Source organism: Callionymus lyra, chromosome 3 (genome assembly GCF_982586985.1).
Source record: "Callionymus lyra chromosome 3, fCalLyr1.hap1.1, whole genome shotgun sequence".
NCBI classification, from domain to species: Eukaryota; Metazoa; Chordata; class Actinopteri; order Syngnathiformes; family Callionymidae; genus Callionymus; species Callionymus lyra.
This window is the reverse complement of record NC_141820.1, coordinates 22418128-22437556: the sequence shown is the minus strand read 5'-3', so window position 1 is coordinate 22437556 and position 19429 is coordinate 22418128. Positions and strand designations below refer to the sequence as shown.

Here is a 19429-nt window from a genome sequence, read left to right as displayed (position 1 = left end):
CCTCGAAAATGCCTCCGTGGAACAGGAAACGTGTTTCCTTCATAGCTCTGCTGCTTCCGTCAGACTTCAGTTTGACTTCATTCAAAAAAAAAAAACCATGGACGTGTCAAATTATTCTCTTAAAGTGAAGAGGGACTTACTTAACCCTAATTTTGAAAGTTACAGGCTGTCTCTGGATACAATACCGAAGTATAATGTGGAGCTGGATTCAGGTAAGATCAACCAAAGATACACAAAATAAATAAAAACATGCTATTAATGTCGTTAACATGGTGGTCTTTTTATTGTGCCACATTAAACATGCTTGCTTTGCTTTTCACGCAAGAGCATTCTTCGTTTTTATTGGAATGCAGCGGGAAAATGTCATCACTATTTGAGTGACAATTTGTATTTTATTTATTCTGTATTATTGATAAACCCCACGTTGACAACCGCTCCCAGATACACACACTTGACTCACAGTTCTGAGTCATGAACTAACTTTATATATTTTTGAATTGTGGGAGGAAACTAGAGTTTAGATAGGTAGATAGAACTGTATTCATCCCTTGGGGAAACTTTGGGATAATAGGCTTCCAGTCACCAAACAGTTGTATAAACAGATACATAGTACAGACTGAAGTCAAGTAAAAACAACTGCTACTTAAAGGGTTCTTGTCGCTTTTATTCATCCAGTTCAGAGTCCAAGATGAATCTTCAGTTTAACTTTAAGAGTTGCAGTTATACAGTATTTTTTACTAGCGTCAAGGCTGAGAACATAGGGATTGACCCCCTAGTTAGATGTATAGCTGCTCCACAGACAAGTTATTTTGACCTAAAGAAGCCTCTTCAATGACTTAACAAAACTTTACCCAGTTCAGTTGCCTTTAAGTGTCTATTTTATTGATTTTGTTGGACTCTTTGATAAATCCATGTTGTGTTTCCTCTGCAGCTGTGGAGGAGATGAAGCTGAAGGAGGACCAGTACACTCTGGATCACATGCGTGCGTTTGGCATGTACAACTACCTGCACTTGGACCAGTGGTGTGAAGACAGCGTTCTGTTTGTGGACTGTAAAGGACGAGTGCTCAGTCTCACAGTGGTGCTGGTAAGATTATAAACCCAATTTCATTATGTATTATGTATTATTAATTGTACTTTGTTAATTGTATTGTAATTCTGTTTATTAGTTGATTATCTAAGTATTGTTGATTATGTATTTCAGTTTGTTGATTATTTATTGTTTATTTTTTGAATGTCTTTTTTATTGTCCTTTTAATTGTCTACTTCATGTTTTGCAACGGGGTCTGAGAGAACTACAATTTAATCTATGCTGTATGTCTTACATTCATGTGTATTTGACAATAAAATAACTTGAACTTGAATTATTTCAAATTTTCATTCTGCTGCACAAGGAAAATGTACTAAAAGTTCTAGTTGTACCTATTTTGGACCATTTATTGGTTCAAAAATAATATTGAATATACTTGTGTGTGTTTTTTGTTGGAAATTTATGTTATATTCAAATTTCGGTGTACTTTAAAAAATGAATTTTTCATCCTCCTCTCTCGTCTGACATGAAAAATGGTTGTGTTTATACGTCAGAGGTCAAGTTGACGGTGCCATCTCATTGAAAAATGTGTGAAAAAAAGCGTGAATCAGAAAAAAACTAATTTTATTATCGTCATATATGATTAACATGGAATACTTAAAACACACTAAGAAGATGACGAAACATTTGGAACCGTTTAATACGACTCTGATACTGATAATAGAAATTAAATCCGAATAACTGGGAGTAAGATATTTGTCTCTTCAGAGTTTATTAACATAGAGTACATCTGTCATCCCTCGCATTATTAACTAATATGAAATATAACCACAAATAAACAGACAAAACAAAAACCTCTCCGAAATGAATACACACTTGAATCAGGTTCATATAACTTGGTTAGTGTTGTTTAAAAAAAATACTTTCCAATTGTATTTTAAGTTTCCCTCGCAAGTAGGTGGATAGTTGTTACAGTGGACCTTGTGTCTTTATGACCAGTAGAGGGCGCTCACAAACTGTGACCATGCCACTTGATACTATACAGTCGTTACAACCTCAACTCTTGAATGTTTGAGCAGGTCTTCAGTGGTCAGCAGTGACATATAACCAGGATGACTACATTCTAAATCCCCCAAAAGTGACCCTACAACTTGATGGGGAGATGTCGCTTAATTTTGTGGTTTGTTTTACGTGCTTTTAACTTCACGTAAATCAATTGAAAATAGTTTTATATTTATATTAATTTTTTTTACTTTAAGTTTTCGTATTAGGATCGTCCAAAATGTGTGACCATCATTACAAATGATGGTTAATGAATCATTTATCTTTATTTATTGTCTCTAAAACTCACTTTAGATTATTGATTCTAATAAAAAAAACGTAACCTAAATGTTGTATTACAGCTTCAATATGACATCTCCTTTTTCTAATTTGTGACATTTGAAGAGTTCTCTGTTGGTTATTTATCATTTAATTTGCTTTTGTAATAAATGTGTTCATCGGTTAAGAGATTTTATTGTGTACAAGTGTAAAGGTTATTCAGAAAATTTTAAACACGAGCAGGTTTTAATCCAAATACTTAAAGACTTGTTTTGTGAATTAATCGATCGGCTTTATCTGTATGTCGGTATTTTTATTACCTCGTTTTGGTCAGAGAAGCAACATCATTCTGTGGCTTCCATCTAATCCGCTCCATCTTATGCACCATTGAATACAGTTTACAGCCATGACCTTGGGTAGAATTTGTCACCAAAGGGTGAAAGGAGTGATTGTTTGGATAGTGGATCCTTGTTTTTTTTTCCCTTAAATAATATATGTTTATAAATATATTGCCGTACAACATTTTAAAACTTGAATTCATCTCGAATTGTTCTCTAATGCCAGACTAAATGTTAAAACAAGCTTTACATGATGATGGAATTGTGACAGAAGATTAAGTCACAGAATCCCATAATTGTCCTTGATTTTTCTCGGTCCAGAATCGTAGATGTGCTTTCTTTCATGTCTGACCGCACGAGGTGACTGTAATTAGAGATAATTTCTATATAATTAGGTTGGTCAGCGGGACGGCTTTGAGCCGACTCATAAAACTCGTCATGCTACATAATAATTATTATCACTGAGTCTTTTGTGTACTTTGGGAAGGAAGTGTCACCATTTTGAATAAGCAGCTCGGGGGGTTATTAATGGTGCTGCTGCAAGGGAAAATGAAAAGTATATCTTGTGTTGTGATACTGTGTGTCCATGGCAACCGCAGACCAGTCGCTGCTGTCTTTCTTTGATACATTTTTCTGTGTGTGGGATCGATGATCGTGTGTTGGGGGTCTGGGTTTTAATTCTGTTTCTCTGGTGATGAAGGTACCTTCTTAATTTTGACAGGTTTTTCCGATGCACTTTGTGGAATTTATTGTCATTTTATTCGATGAATGAAATATGTTTCCAAGCCCTGGGAATGAAAGCAGTACAACAGCACATCAAACATCTTTTGTAATGTAATTCCACCATAAAAGAAAGTACAACAATGGCTTCCCTAGCATGTCAGCCCTCATGCCTCTCTTTGCCATTAATGTGTCTTTGATGTTGTATTTTAACTCCACGCTGACCTGCACCAGGCTGATGTTGTTATATATTCATTGTTTGTCGATTTAAACCCGACTGAAAACTGATATTGTGTGCAGTATTTCTTAACATTTTGGCACTTACTAAAATGAACCACCACTGAGGTGAAGCAACAGAATTCTGTCACGATAAACGTGTTGAATTCTTCTTCAGGACACGGCGCTGGGCAAGCCGCGTGAGGTCTACAGAATAGAGGGCGACTCATGGCAGCGTCAAGACCGTCTGTGCGCCTCACTGAGTCTCAGCTCCGCGACCTGGGCCGCACTGTCGGACGGAAGCGGGAGACTTTTCTTGCTGCGCACAGGCAAGAGAGCCGACAGTTCCCATCTGAAGTGGGAGGTGAGTGAACGTGCTGTGCTCCTGTCATAAATACTTATGGTCTATACAGTAAGTCGCCACTTCAATCAACCTGCTCTCACAACTTGACACTGAAAATTCAAAAGAGGAATTCAGGCTTTCACTGCTATTCAGGTCCCTTTCAAATCCACACGCTCCCTGTGGTTTTGTCTGCGGTTTCCTATGAGATCATTGATCAATGCATATTTCTGCAACACATGCTTTTGAGGGTCAGACTAAGCTGTGTTTTGTTTCAAGGCTCTGTTCGTCGAGGACGTGGGCGAGCCCTTCATCATCCTCCACAGCGTCTCACATGTTCAAGATGGGGTCCACACCTTGGAGGTCCTGCTGTTACGCATCCAGCAAGAGCAGCATGAAACCAAAGGAAGTGAATTCTCCACCTCGCTGGAGTGGATCTCCGTCTCAAACACGGCTGGACAAGGTCGCATCAAAAAAATGAAGGCGCAGGTTTGCTGTACTTTTCTAATACTGATTGATGATCTAGGTGAGGAGAGGAAGTACGAGGTGAAGAAGAGGAGGGTGCTGAAGGGACGATCGGTTCCGAACTATGCAGCCATCCAGCCTCAAGGGAAGGGGCTGATGGTGGCTGCAGAGAAGCCGTTTGTCTTCACTCACGTCGATGGTCAACCCGTGGAGCTGCCCAAGCAAGAACCCATGGAGGTGGAAACCACAGGTGAGATGATTTTTTTGTTATGTACTTTAAGTTATTTGCCAGAGGGATGGAAATTGATAAAAAACACAACAAATATCAATAATAATAATAAATGTGCTCTTACAACTAGTTAATGACAAGTTATGAGAAAGATATTTGGTTGTTTAAGGAAAACGAAAGAAAAGGTTAATGCTGCTCATGTGATAACAAATGAAAACGAGGCGATCTATGGTTTCTTTCTGCTGATCAAGACATTATTTTGTCACTTAAATGTTGTTGTCACATCACTTGTGTTTCCCAGGTCTCGTGGCACCACTTACTAGATACACCTGTGGTGTTGGGTGTAAACGGCTTCAGAAACAAAGTTGTCCGACTCAAAGAAAGTTAGATAATAATAATAATAATAATAATAATAATAATAGATAATATTAAGATAATAACTGGTTGTCAAGAGAAACGGACAACATTCCGACACAACTTTATATTATGCAGAAAAATGGAAAGCATTGTCATAAAAGTAAAGAAGAATTTGACAACAAATTTAAAAATGTGCCAAGATGACTCGAAGAAAATAAAAACATACATCAAGTTTGATATATCTGGCAGTATTTAGAAGCCATTTAGATATTTCTAAAATACATTTCTGACTGTTATTAGGTCTCACATCTATTTATTTTTATTTTAAACTGTCAAGGTGGATTTATTTGAACATGAAATCGTTCCTTTAACATAACATGTGTGAGATGTTGGAGGCTCAGAATCGTCTGAAGCACAGTCGTCTGTCTTAGGACTCCTTGAATGTGACTCTCGAGCTGAATTGCTCACATTATCAAAGCTATTTTGTGTCTCCATTCCCTTTCTATCTTCAACAACGCTCACATCTGAGGTCAACTTCGTGCTCATTTCTTGGCATTTCTTTTTGTCTGATTCATCCCCCAGTTGCTGCTGCCTGTTCCTTGGCGAACCCCAACTGTTGTTTATCACGTTTTTACTTCATTGCAGTTTCATAGAATGACATAAGAAATGTTTGATCCCAGTTCAGGGTCATGAATTGCCACCGAAAACGGTCCTCATGCATTAGATAATTTGTTTCTAAATCCTGCATTCCTGCCTTCCCCGACATGATGATAAGTGGTGTTTGTGATACGGGATTATTTTTCTGCCCTTCAGCTTTGGCGTGTCAAAGGCGGGTTTGGTTTGATCCCGCTGCAACAGTACGCATTAATATTTATTATTGTTTAGCGTTTTCCGTTCAGGTCAACAAGGATGATTAATAGCTGCAGTGTTGTCTGTGCTCGCGGTGATACAGAAGCTGCTCTTACTTACGGAAGTCAATCTTTCTGATTGATTGATTTAAGTTCAAGGTCATGTGAAGTAACATGACATAGCATGATCTGATTCAATACAGAGAGAAGATGTCCGGCCTATTGTGAAAATGATTGGAAAAACATTGATTATATTTATTGAATTACTTGTTGTTCTTTCCAATTGTATTTTATGCACTGAACCAGCTTAAAAAAGGTTCAGATTCCGACATGAACTGTAGTAAACACAAAGAAAAACAATCTAATTTAAACGTTATACGACTTATACTGACCTTGTAAAGCCCCTCATCACACAAGCACACAATTTAACCTCTAAAATGATACCGACCAACAATGTCTTCTACATCGGAAAAACACGTTATGGAAGAATAAATAATACAATGTTTAAATGTTTTACTTAACCATTATGTCATCTCTGGGTCAAGATGACCCATTGGCCAGAAAACAAATGGGTTTGACCCTGAGATATCACAAGGTTTAAAGAACTGTTCAAAAAGTACTGATTTGGAACCGGCAAGATAACACAAAAGTCAGTTTAAGAATAAACAAGTTACATTTTGGATGTTCCAATGAGGTGCATCTTGGAGCTACAGGGCCTGGCAAAAGACGGCTACACTAGACCTCTTATTCATAGCCACAATGTCCTGATCCATCTTAAAAGAAGAACCCAAAGAGATGTTTTCTATGCAGCCATCATTTACTCGGCCCTCTTTTATCCATCTCCCAGTTTCAATATGCTTCCTTTCCACACGCATACACAAGCATCCAAAGTGAGTTACTCAAAGGTCTTTTTAAGCCTGAAAGACGAGCGAGGGCTGCACAGGGACATAATGGAAGCTTTTTTAGCCAATCCTTTTATCTGCTTCCCCTCCTTCAAAGGAGGAAGTAGATTAAATGTCAAGAGACGACACATCTTCAAAGCAGGTTTAAGTGATGAGGGGAGGAAATGAAAAGGTGACAGAGGTGACAAAGATTCATGATTTAACTGTAATGTGAGGAAATTGAGCTGCTGGAATACATTTTATTAAAGTATAATTTAGTTGACTTGATAAACATGTTTTCAATAGTGTTAAGTTAGATGTAGACTATTTATTATCAGGTCTTTCAAGTAATATCTCACTCTGAATGGTGAATCCAAGAAGCCAGACTGGAAGTCTGGGTGAAGAAGCGAAGGTTACTTGGGAGTAACATCAGTCTGGAACAGGATTCATGGAAATAACTGAGGGTGTTGAGATATTTCAATGGGACTTTAAAAGGGTGAGATGTAAGAGAGACTTGTTTCAAATTATTTTGATATAAAATAACAGGATTCCTGAGTTTGTTTTGGACTTCAGCGAACATCGTGACTCAGACTCTGAAACTCTCAACATCAATGATGTGTGGATTCTATCATTGTTTTGGGCTGAAGTTGAGAAGTGTCTCCAGAGACTGCCCCCCTCAGGCAGGAGGTACATGGGCTCAATGTTCTAGATACTGAACATACAGTATTTCGATGAGCATTGTGTTTTTCTGTTAGTAAATATTTCAATCACTTATAAATCCAACAGTGCTGGACTTTGTTGTGTTAAATCCACTTCACCGTTTGTTAATTAATCTCTTTTATTTTTTTACCCCAGAACCCATTTACTTCTGGCAGCAGACGACGGATGACGTCACGATGTTGGTTCGTATGCCAGAAGGTTTCACCAAAGAAACAGTGAATTTCAGTCTCACGAGAGATGACATCAGCATCGGAGTGAAGGGTTCCACTCCGTTCCTGGAGGGCCAGTTGTTTGCCTCCGTGGACCCCGAGGCCAGCGCTTGGATTATCAAGAATGATAAAAGGTTTGCCTTTTACACACATTTTTGTTTGTTTTTAGGGAAGAATGGCCTTTTTGGTACAATGTTTTCTGGTGACCAGTGCGATGGAATCCATCACTCTAGTTATTCTTTAGTTCTTAAGATAGAATGAAGTACCTTGAATCATGAGATGCATTATGAATAAAGATCATTTAGTTGGTGCGTTTAACTGATTAGAAAATGCTCTGAATATTCATGAACAATCACAAGATACTTCCTTCCTATCCTAGTTCTCACTCACACCTGTCTACCTCGTGTCCTCATTCACCACATCTTTATTTAGCTCTTTGGCAATTATTCATCTCTTTGGTACCCGAAGAGGTCCGACATCCGCCAGGTTACTCTTCAAAAATGGATTATCTCGCCGTCCCTTTACTTCTACTTTTAGACATATTTACAACCACTGTTCACTTAGTAGCTGCACTAGCTAACTGTCGAACACTGCTGACGTACTATTGGTGCACGAGGAGACGGGGTTTGAACAGAACAAAGCAGGTGAAAGAAAAGCGGGACAGAAGAAGGAAATGCGATGTGAAATTTCAATATTTTATGTAACATATGTTATATTACCGTTTTCTTTCTTGTGCGTTGAGGAGAGTGAGTTGTCGGCAGAGTGAATAGACATGGTTACGGTTCCTCTCTTTCTTCTTAATGGCTGTATTACTCAGGAGAAGACAATTATCAGGTTGTCTGCTCGGGTTTAGTCACGTCTTTCTCCGTCCATCCTTCCTCTCCGCCTCTGTACTCCTCTGCAGATCCGCTTCCTGTCTGGCTAATATATGACCTTCTAGAGTCCACTGTAAAAACACATTAAATAGCCTTACGTGTGTTTAGTCTTAAAATAGAAGGCTATTGGAGTGAGTAGAGAATGAATGATGTCAGGTTATTCTGCACATTGAGCTTTGGCTGATCCAAACATTTTTAAATGTCCCACACGTTGTCACACCTTGGTCCTTTCTGTGTCGTTTTTTAAAAAAAAAAGGGGTTTTACTTTGCTTCTGCAGGGACTCACTTATCCTCTAAACACAAAAGGTTTCACTTTTTTTTAGCCACATATGTGATGTTTGTTGGACTGACCAACTCTCCAGGGTGTCCTTCACTTCTCATCCTGCAGCTGAGGACTGCAGATGCCGAGCTGCAGGCAGAGAGCAACACTCTGACTTAATAGAAACTAAATATACAATTTATTACAATCCAGGTCTAATGCCTCATATAAATCATGTCCTTTCACTATGTAAATGTGCATAGCAATAAGCAAAGTAGATGCATGTTCATGTTGATATGAGGACCTATAAAGATGACATTGTTTAATCTAAGAAACTAATGTCAACAAGTTCACAGAGACTTAAAATAACAGTAAAACTGTTGATGTTAAAGGAATTAGCTTTGTGAGTGTGTCGGTGGTGGATGAGGACAGACACTGTAATTATTAAGACTCTGACTAATACTTCGGGTAAATATTAATTCTTGTTCAGCCTGCAACTTGGACCGCTAAAGGGTTTTTGCATGTTATTGACTTTGATTCGCCCGTGTTAGCTTAACTGTAGCGCCGCCAGGAAGGTGGAAACTGTTCATGGGTTAGAAATAGAATAACTAAGAAGAGACTTAAGATACAGGGTTTCTATCACACCAGGTAGACCTCTTAAATTGATGTAGGACCTCTATTGTACTCATCAGTATGTGTCTGTTTGTACAAAACTCTAATTCAAATGTATTAGAAAATGTTCTTCAGCCCCTTGTTTACCATAACCACGCCCACTCTGCTGTGTGTGTGGTTTGTGAATTGGTCAATCATCGAGGTTTGTGACCATGCGTCATCAACCCAGGAAATATCCACCTCCAAGGGATTTGTTGTATAAACAAAGCGGGTGTGATTACAGCTGGCTGGAGAAGGAGTGAAGACATTATCACATCATAATAGACTCCGCTCTCGTAACCTCTCGTTCGCGTAGATTTCAGACGGTGGAGAACTTTATAAAGTAATAAGTTCAAAACATTTTCATGATGAGATACTTAATGCATCTTGGAGAGGAAGGCTTGAACATGTGAAACATGTGAGTGAGTCAGGAGAGTTGGAGTTTTACATTAGTTTACCTTCAAGACCTTGAAATGTTTAAAATTATTTTAAAATCTCTATAATTAATGTTTGGATTTTATAAGGTCATACAAATGTTTGAATGTAATTTACGTATATACCAAACAAATGCTCAAACTTCAGTATTGCTTTAAAGTCTTTCGGCTTTTTAAGAGGGTATAAATAACATTAATAAGAAACTAAAGTGCAGCCGAGCTTTTACTAAGTCATCTACTGTACTATGTATTACGACGTTACAAAGAACCCTGATGCCTGCAGCAAAGCTACTTTTTCTTCCAATGGTCTGTTTCCTCCTGCAGTCTCTTCGCTCATCATTTAAATGATGTCCTTTTACTATGTTAATGTGCTTAACCACCCGGTCTTTGTGCTGAGTTGGCGTTTCCATGGTTCATTCTGAACTGTTAATTAGTGTTTTTTAATGGCATTGTGAAGCTGTTTAGGGTTTTCAGTCCTTTATTACAAACTAAATGCATTGTTTGGAGGTAGTTAAACATATATTTAAATCTAATTTATTTTGATTTAATTACAGATAAAGGAGCATTTGTCAAGTATTGTCTTTTAATTTTTTCTTTTTCATATATTGCTTATATATTTTCGGTAATTTGTCATACGGTTTTTACTGCAGAATTTGGCTTAAAATGTTATATATTGCTGTTAAAGTCACATGTTTCAGGTGTTGAAGTCTTCTCTCTAAGATGCAGTAAGTCTCTCATCATGACCATGTTTTGAACTTATTAATTTATAAAGTTCTCCCCCATCTGAAATCACGGCGAACTAGAGGTTACGAGAGTCCATTATGATGTAATAATGGCCTTAACTCATGGTCCTCATCCCTAGAAACAACAGAGTTTTCCGTGGGCGGGTCTTCTTATGTAAATGTCAATGAAAAGAGAGTTTTGTACAAACAGCCACATACTGATGATATTTTCGAGTCCAACATCTATTTAAAATAAACACTTGTTCTTTAAGAAAAACTTGAGCTCAGATGCAACGATGGATGAAAAATCGCCCACCACAGAATTTCTTAAGGCAAATATTTGGCTTGTGGATGGTATTTTACATGCGTCTGCTATCTCGTCTCCCACTTCTTCCTTCATTTATCCCCCCACTCATCTTCATTCTGACATTCTGCTCCGCAGAGGAAACCAATTTGTATCCAGCCCAATTCAGCCGCTCTCCTGTCAGTCTAAATACCCCCTCAAGTTCTCCGCTGACCTTTTCTCATCAAAGCGTGCACGATATCATCCCGTTGGGATGTTTACCACCTGATTGCATCAGTTTTACTTCGAGCACACATTTGGGCGTTTGGAGAATTCATATTATTGCAAAATGGAAGCTGCTGGATCTTTGAGTGGAAACACTTTTCAGTGGCCGAGCAGGCTCATGGGTGACTCACACTTTGTTCTCAAGCATTTCTGTTTGTTTGTATCTTTAATATTGTGCTCAGCCTGGAGGTGACCCTGCAGAAGCAGATCACAGATGGTTCCATGTGGCCGGAGCTGGTGACGGGCAACAGCAGAGGAAAGTACATGTTGAGCGATGAGCAATTGTCTGAAATCCACGAGAGACTGAAGCACCTAACATCTGAAGACATGGTGAGGAGCTGCCGTTTTGTCTTACCGGACTAGGAAGTTGTATAATCTTAGGCTCTTTCCCTGTGTGCACTCACACGTGTCAAACTCAACTCTAGCCTCCAGATCATTTTATGTTGCCCGTCAGATGGTGAACTCAAATCAAAGTAGAATAATGTTCATGTTGATATGGTGACTTATAAAGATGCAAGTGATTATGATAAGATAAGAAACTGGTGTCAAGAATATAATTCAATAATTTTAATCTAAGGCGTTGAACTATCTTAAATTATTTTCAAATCTCAGAATTGGTTATAAAATGTATAAATGTGATTTTTATACAAACAAATAATGAAAGTTGAGTCTCGCTTCAAAATCATTTGTCTTTTGAAGCAGCATAGATGACATGACTAAGAAACTAAAGTGCAGCCGTGCCATTTATCGAGCACCGTCAACGACTCCACTGTAAGTGCATCACGACGATACATCAAAGTCTAAATCCTCCTGCAAAGCCACATTTTGTTGTCAAAGTTCCCTCCTGCAAAGAGAGACTGTTTCACAATATTTCAAAAGCAATCCTTTTCAACCAAAACAATTCTCCCATCAGTACATTTTCTACTGGTCCAATCAAAACTAAACCTGCATGGTGCTGATGCTGCTCATGGACGGGTATATGGTTTTTAACTTGCTTTCACTACGGTCTAAAAAAGCGTTTATTCTTTTTTATTATTTGTTAATTTGTTATTTGAAATTGCAAAACCTGTAAATTGACTTTAAAAAGCAGAGAGACACAAATCTTGAACCATGGGAGTGGTTTTATTTATTGGATTGAATTCCTTGCATTTAACCCTTGTGTTGCCTCTGGGTCAAGGTCAAAAACCTCCCTGGCTTCCCTAAACATATGCAGTGGTGGAGGTCGTTCACCTTGACCCAGAGACAACAATACAAGGGATTCTACAAACACATTTGTTCTCGGGCAAATAAGATGCTTGGTGGAGGTAAATTTTTATTTTTACATATTTGGTCACATTTCTTTCAATAGGAAATCAATTTCGAGAGTGTAAATATGGTTGTGTATAGAATGTTTTTTAGTTACTTCCCCGTACGATGGACCTTGTGAGAACCCATGACTTTTCAGCTATTTCATCCCTTCACTGTGTCCTCTTCTACTGTTTACTTGCATCATTGGGGTCCACTCCAGGCTCCAAATGAATTTGGTAAATAAATGCCAAACATTTCCGACTCACACTTCTGTGTATCCCGCACTCTTCTTGTCAAGATCACCGACCCGGCCAGGGACCTGCCCCCGTGCAACTCTCACGAGCTGGAGGACTGTGACCAGTTCCCAGAGGAAGGTTCCAACCTCACGTACTTCGACGGCCAGTCGCTGAAGCCCACTCATGTGGTGAGTCGCAGGGATGCAGCCATTTCATTTTTAATCTTAAGCCTCTATTAACCCTGTTCAAAGATTCGGATAGTTAGTTGAATTTTAGCTTACAGCTAATTAAAAATATGCGTGGATTTGTAGCCGTAATGAAGCAATTCTCATCCCATCATGATAAATGGGGGGGGGGGGAAAGCTGTATCTGTGGCTTTTGTGTCTGCCATGCGTTGCCAAGGTAACATCAGAAGTGAAATTAAAAGTATCCTCCACATTGAACTTTGGACCTCTGCAGCTCTTGTGGGTTTAATGAAAAATGTCTGCAGCCATTAACAATAAAGTGTTTAGAAATGTGAAGTCGTGCCACCATGTTTACAGCAAACACCGGCGACCTTCACTTTCATTATCTTCTCCAAGGTGAACCGCCTGACATGTTGTGAGGAGCCTGCTCGTCGCTTTGGCGCCCTGCTAAAGAGTGATGGTGCAATAATTTCTATGGGGGAAAAAAAGGAATACGCATAATGCAAAATAACATCTTTGACCCAGTTGGAACAGATGATAATTTGTCTCAAATGATACAGAAGGATGGATGTTTCATAATAGCTGTTCAGCTTTTATTCGTGGACATGCGTCAACACGCGGCGCTAATGGCTCTCGTCTCTTTATCATGCACAGAATGATTATCCTGTTTGTCCGCCGCATCATCCGACACCGCTCTTATTACCGAGTTCATAATTACTATTGAACAATAACACCTCCGTGATTTTCAGAACAAATGTCTCTATGAACCGTGATGCTGCTCGAGAATCGGCCACAGATTCGTTTTTTTTTTGATTATTGATACAATATTTGCTCAAATAAATTCAAATACCAATGCTGCCATTACCCCTGGGAGTGAGGAGGGTTAGGATTCAAATTCATGAACTATATGCTGTACAAAAAAAATTCCCTAGCCTCATTATATTAGTACCGTATCGGTCGCACTATATTGCACATCAGATCATAAAACACGTTATCAATGAACGGGTCTATTTTCATCCATGAATCGCACAGGATTATGAGGCATATTTTGTTCTTTCTTACTGATAATCATAATCTCGTCTCTTTGGGGTCCTTTTAAACGGCATAATGAGAAAACTAAAAGGATTTCAAGTGTGCACCATGGAGTCATAAAAATCCTTACTACGACATCCCATTAGCTGGTTGTGATGGTGGCGCAGGCAGCCAAACAGCTTGTCAGCAGGGGATGCGAAAGATTTGAAAGTGTACAAATGCGAGCGGTATTGTGTGAGAGCGGTGATGACAAATTGATGAGATAAATTCATTGGGAACTCTTTCAATATATGTTCAAAACACGTTGTTTCTGTGCACGTGACTATTGTGAGTGACATCGTCAGAGCTTTTCATCATCTTTATCCTTCTATTGATGACACACAAGAGCTCTCGGTGAGTTCTTGTACATTTCATTCAATCCTCTGGCCTCTCTCTCTGCGGATAAGATGGATTATTGTGTCCATTTTCTGATAAGCTCGAGCTCAATACATACTCAATGCTCTCATATGATGCGCCGCTCATGGCTGCAATAAAAGGCCCTTGAATGTGGAACTCATCCTTTCAAATCCAAGAGCCTAATCTAAGTATTTTCTGCTTTTGCAATTGGAGGCGCTGATCCTCATCCCTATCAGTTCAGGTGAGAATGTAACTCGCTTTGGGGTGAAGTGAAAATGTGATTAAAACTTGAAGTGATCAGACTCTCTCAAAGACGGCAGTGATGATGATGATGATGATGATGATGATGATGATGACGACGGGAAAGTGACATTTAGCTCATTCTTTTATTCACACGGCCTTTTCTCAACAGATGCTCTGCTTTCATCATGTCTCCCCCTCACGTCTGTCTTCCATCCATCACTCCACTGAGCTCAAAAACAAAACTCACGCCATCGTCAACGTGTCTGTGACGCTTGGTCGAGCGAGGAGACTCGTCTGATGATGGTCTCGGAGTAAAGTGGCTGCTGAACGAAACCCTTTTCTGTTGGACCTCAAATCCACAAGTGTTACTTCTGCTGCTTTTCCAGCCTTTCTTTCCATCTGAGGTTTTTTTTTTTTAAACTACATTTTATCCATTTTCTATTATTCTTTCAACTCTTTTCTTTCTTAGTCTGAAGTATCTGTGACCTTCACAGACACACAAAAATGAAAGTACTTTTTGTACTTTTTCTTTCCGAAAAGGCTTTTCAACATGGGCCGTAAAGGTTTCTCTTGATTAAAGCAGCTTCTTCAGTTCAGTGTCATCTCGGTCACAGCTTGAGAATTAAATAATCTGCCCCGATATATAACAAATAAACAAAGCTGTGCCATTAGTCATCGGAGATTAATGAATGAATAAAATCTACATATTTTATGAGCCTCATTGATCTACCAGATGGTGCTCATGAGATAAAGGATCATTGAGGATCTTTGCTATATGGAAAATAATGTCGAGAGAGTCGACCGACCCGGCAGCTGCAGGTAGAGTGTGAGGGAGGCAGAAGTGTTCCACAAGAAGAAAAGTTCCAAGAACACCTAACTATTGACCTTAACTGAAAATGTAGGAAAGTGGTTAAAAAGTAAATTCACGAGAAACTTATATTTTTGACTCGGTGTGAGTGATTGACGTCAGAACTTCTCTTGACGAAATCAATTGGTTTAACAGTCATTCCAACGTTAGATGACAAGAAGGCTGCCATTAAAACATAAACGGTGCTGGTTGTGATTGAGGTCAGGATCGGACCTGCAGGGTTGACGTACTGTACTCCATGACCGCGATGAGACCTCGCGAGGTCAAGTCATGAAACTATATTGATTTGTCTCAGACACACACACACACACACACACACACACACACACACACACACACATGCAAGACTGGCTGAGAAATGAGTTCTGGAGTGGAGGCGTTTTCAGAGACTCGTTGTTGCAAATCGAAGTTTTTAGTCTCTGTCAAATGTATGTGTGGTGCAGTCGGGAGGAGGAGGAGGAGGAGGAGGAGGAGGAGAGCTGCACTGACAGCTCAATTCATAACTTGAAGTGTGTGATGGAAGACAGTGGTTACACACTGAAAAACACTCGCACATGATGAGCTGGATGATGAACTTGGATGCTTGTCACTAATGACTTCTAAAGGTTCGGGATGAGTTGTGGTTCAAAGAGAAGATCTACGTCTCCAGTGCAGTACATGTGAAAGTTTTTAATTCTTTGGACCTCCTCAGGTGAACCTGGGAATCCACCAGTATCTCTTCACGGTGGAGGTGAACCCGGCGGAGATGCCTTGTCTGTGCCTCAGACACGACGTGGACGCTCTGCTGTGGCAGCCTCGTCCAGATCAACCGGACGACATGTGGGAGCACATCGCCACTTTCAACGCTCTCGGTGAGACCCCAACAAGTTTTATCAAAGAAATGATGCTGCCCCGCTAAAGGAACCAAATAACCCCCGGCTATTTTTAACCAATCAGAAGCGACATAAGGCGGGTCTATCTTTCATTTCAGCATCTCTACTCGCAAAGATAAAACGGCGTGTGGTCGAGTCATCATAACTTAATAACGACATCCTACACTATGAGTTGTTCAGGTTTTCTACACTCATGAACTGTACTTTAAAGTTATCGCTAAACCCTGGGATAAATTCCCAAAAACGCATTCATAATGAGAAAATTAGGAAATTAACTACAAATCAAGAGCAGCGCATCAGCGCAATGTTCAGTCTGCCTTGATATCCTTTTATGTATCACTGTCATACTGTTCAAAATCCTTGTTTTAATCTTGTTCTTATATTACTTATTAGATCATTTACTACATCTATTGATCGGTCAATACGGATTTGGTTTAAGATTATCACCCAAAGAGTTGAAGATTTAAATGAATAACATTTCATAACATTTGAATTTTAGAGAAATTGACCATTAATATTTTATCTGTGACTCATACATGTCATTGATAAAAATGATTATTAATCCCAAGTAATAATGGTGATGATAAAACTGGTGGTAACGGGTCAAAGGTGCCAAAAAGCACTAAATTGCTTTGCTGATGATTTTGTTTCTCCTCACTGAAGCTCAGTGATTTAAATGTGTCTGTTAATTTATTTACTCACCCGTTTATTTTCTCCAGCTGGAGCTTGTTCTTCTCTTCCACGAGTACGAGATGTTCCTCCACACCGGGACGGATCGACAATTAAATCGTTATATTATCATGGATGAGATTATTTTGTGAGAAAACGACAAGTTTGCCAACGTCGGGTGCATCGGGAGAACAATTCGTAGAAACATAGACGGTGATATGAATCATCGTCTTTAGTTGTTGAACGTTGTTCCCTTGTTATGTCGTTGATCTCAGTTATGTATTCATCTAGTGTTGTCTTCTCTTGTAACACTTAATCAGCCTTGAATCAATGATGTTGGCGGTCAGACAAACACAAAAGCGAGATGAGCTCATGAATAATAAAGTGTATGTTTAAGTGGCGGTACAGAGAGGCTGGAGGTGTTGCCTTTAGAACGACTGATGGATCCAAGTGCAAGAGTCAATGAGGGTCAACGGTCCAGATATAAGAATCCAGAACCACCTTTGATGCTACACCTTTGAGTGACTGAGTGACTATCAATGTGGGTTCAGAAGCAACCGATCAACATCCTTAGCAGTGATGGCGTTTGTAGAAAATATAGCCTAGGATATGGATAAGAAACTATATGTAGGTGTTTTTTCTTGATTCACTTAAAGCTTTTGATGCGATCAATCATTCCATACTACTGCGTTTTGGAATAAGAGGTGTTGCACTAAACTGGATCAAAAGTTATTTAAAAATTAATAATACGGTGACACATTTTGGAAAAGTGACTTGTGGTGTACCACAGGGTTCAGTATTCGGGCCCAAGTTATTTATACTTAATAAGTTGAAATTCATTACATTTGTGGACGATACAACTTTATTAGTTCAAGACCAGACATTACAGAATTGTTGACAACAGTAGAAGAAGAGTTGATCGTGTGAAAAGAATGATATGAATAAGTTATTAAATGAAAATAATTGTGAAATTATTTATTTTTGTTTTCTTTGCGTTTTTTCTAATTCATTGTATAATTGGATACTTTAGGTTATTTCAAAAACAAGCTTCGACTTCAGCCCGTTCCTTTTTCGGCTACAGAGTTTGTCTAGAGTCTTTTCATGATGAGAAAATGTAATTTTGTGATTTTTGTACTGTAATCGAAATCCTTTTTTATTAAATTGACTTTCATTCATTTCAGCTCAAACGTGACTTTCATTTCCTCTGTGTCCAAGGTTACGTCCAGGCATCCAAGCGGGATAAGAAGTTCCTCACCTGCGCTCCCAACTTCTCGTACGCAGCTCTGTGCGAGTGCCTGCGACGCTCCTTCCTCTACCGACAGCCGCAGACGCTGGACACGGTTCTGTTCAACAGGAAGCAGGGGCGTCAGGTGGGACAGGTGGCCAAGCAGCAGGTGGACAGTCTGGACGTCGACAAACCCATCCTGGGGTTCCGCGCCACCAACGAGAGACTGTTCATCCTGACCAGCAGCGACCTCTTCGTCTTGAAGGTCAACAATGATTAGATCGTGGGATGTTTTTGTTGATAAGAACTGATAAAGTGTTTTGTTTAACAGCTTTTCTTGTGGCTTTTGTCTCAACAATTATTCCGTATTCTTCAACTTTTTGTGTTGAACAACTTTGTAGAAACGTTCATTTTTATCAGCGAAAAAACCTGCTAAATAGTTAATTTCTTACATTTTCAATTGGCTTGAATTGATGAACCCGCATGATGGAGCTTCATCAGATATAAGTGTAAATGTAAAGGTTTAATGAAGAAGACGAGAGACTCGATCAAGGATATTTGACGTGCGAGCCTTGAAAATGGAGCCAACAAACCCCAAATTCTTGTTCGTTTTTTTATTATTATTATCATAAAATGCCAATTTTGAATAAAAAATGACTTTTATGGAAAAATCCATCATTCAAGGTTCAGAGGTCAACTGGAGAGGTTTAGTGTGATCAGTTTCCTTAAAAAGTCTTAAATTGCATTGGGTTTTTGAATCTAATAATTATAATAATTGTCTAAAAAATGTGCATTTACAGTATGTTAGTTAAGAATCTGAAAATCTTAATTTAATTTTTTTTTTCAGGCAACGCGTACGAGACATGGTGTGTTTTTTAAATCAGTGCGATCAAATGAAAGATCTTCAGTTTAACATGAAGGTCATGTTTCTTTTATGTTGGAATAAATATTTAGGTGTAATTGTCGTGTTGTTTTTTCATTTTTCAATTTTGGATGATTGTTAAATTGGCCTTAAATTAAATTATTGTCATGGATTAAACATAAACTGAAGGAACACTGTTTAAAGATGTAAAATGGACCAAGTGAAGAAGGAGATTGTCAGTAAAAAAAAAATAACGTAGCTAAATTGGCGACGGCTCCTTCATCTTCATCTTCATCGAGGGAATGTCCAGTTTGCCGAGGTGACGATTGACACTGGGATGTAAACTAAACGTTGTTGTTCCATCAGTGCTGCG

General features: G+C 38.9%; 1 protein-coding gene across 1 annotated transcript; it reads left to right on the top strand.

Annotated features, from left to right (window-relative positions):
• Window positions 1-75: 75 nt before the first annotated feature.
• On the top strand, window positions 76-19181 carry nudcd1 (NudC domain containing 1). The gene is made up of 10 exons (XM_087787067.1): window positions 76-212; window positions 932-1086; window positions 3802-3987; window positions 4243-4426; window positions 4490-4678; window positions 7599-7806; window positions 11364-11511; window positions 12767-12892; window positions 16120-16279; window positions 18185-19181. Exons 1-10 carry the CDS (start codon window positions 98-100, stop codon window positions 18472-18474), a joined length of 1761 nt encoding a protein of 586 aa, XP_087643193.1. The 5' UTR covers window positions 76-97; the 3' UTR covers window positions 18475-19181.
• The last annotated feature ends 248 nt before the right edge of the window (window positions 19182-19429 follow it).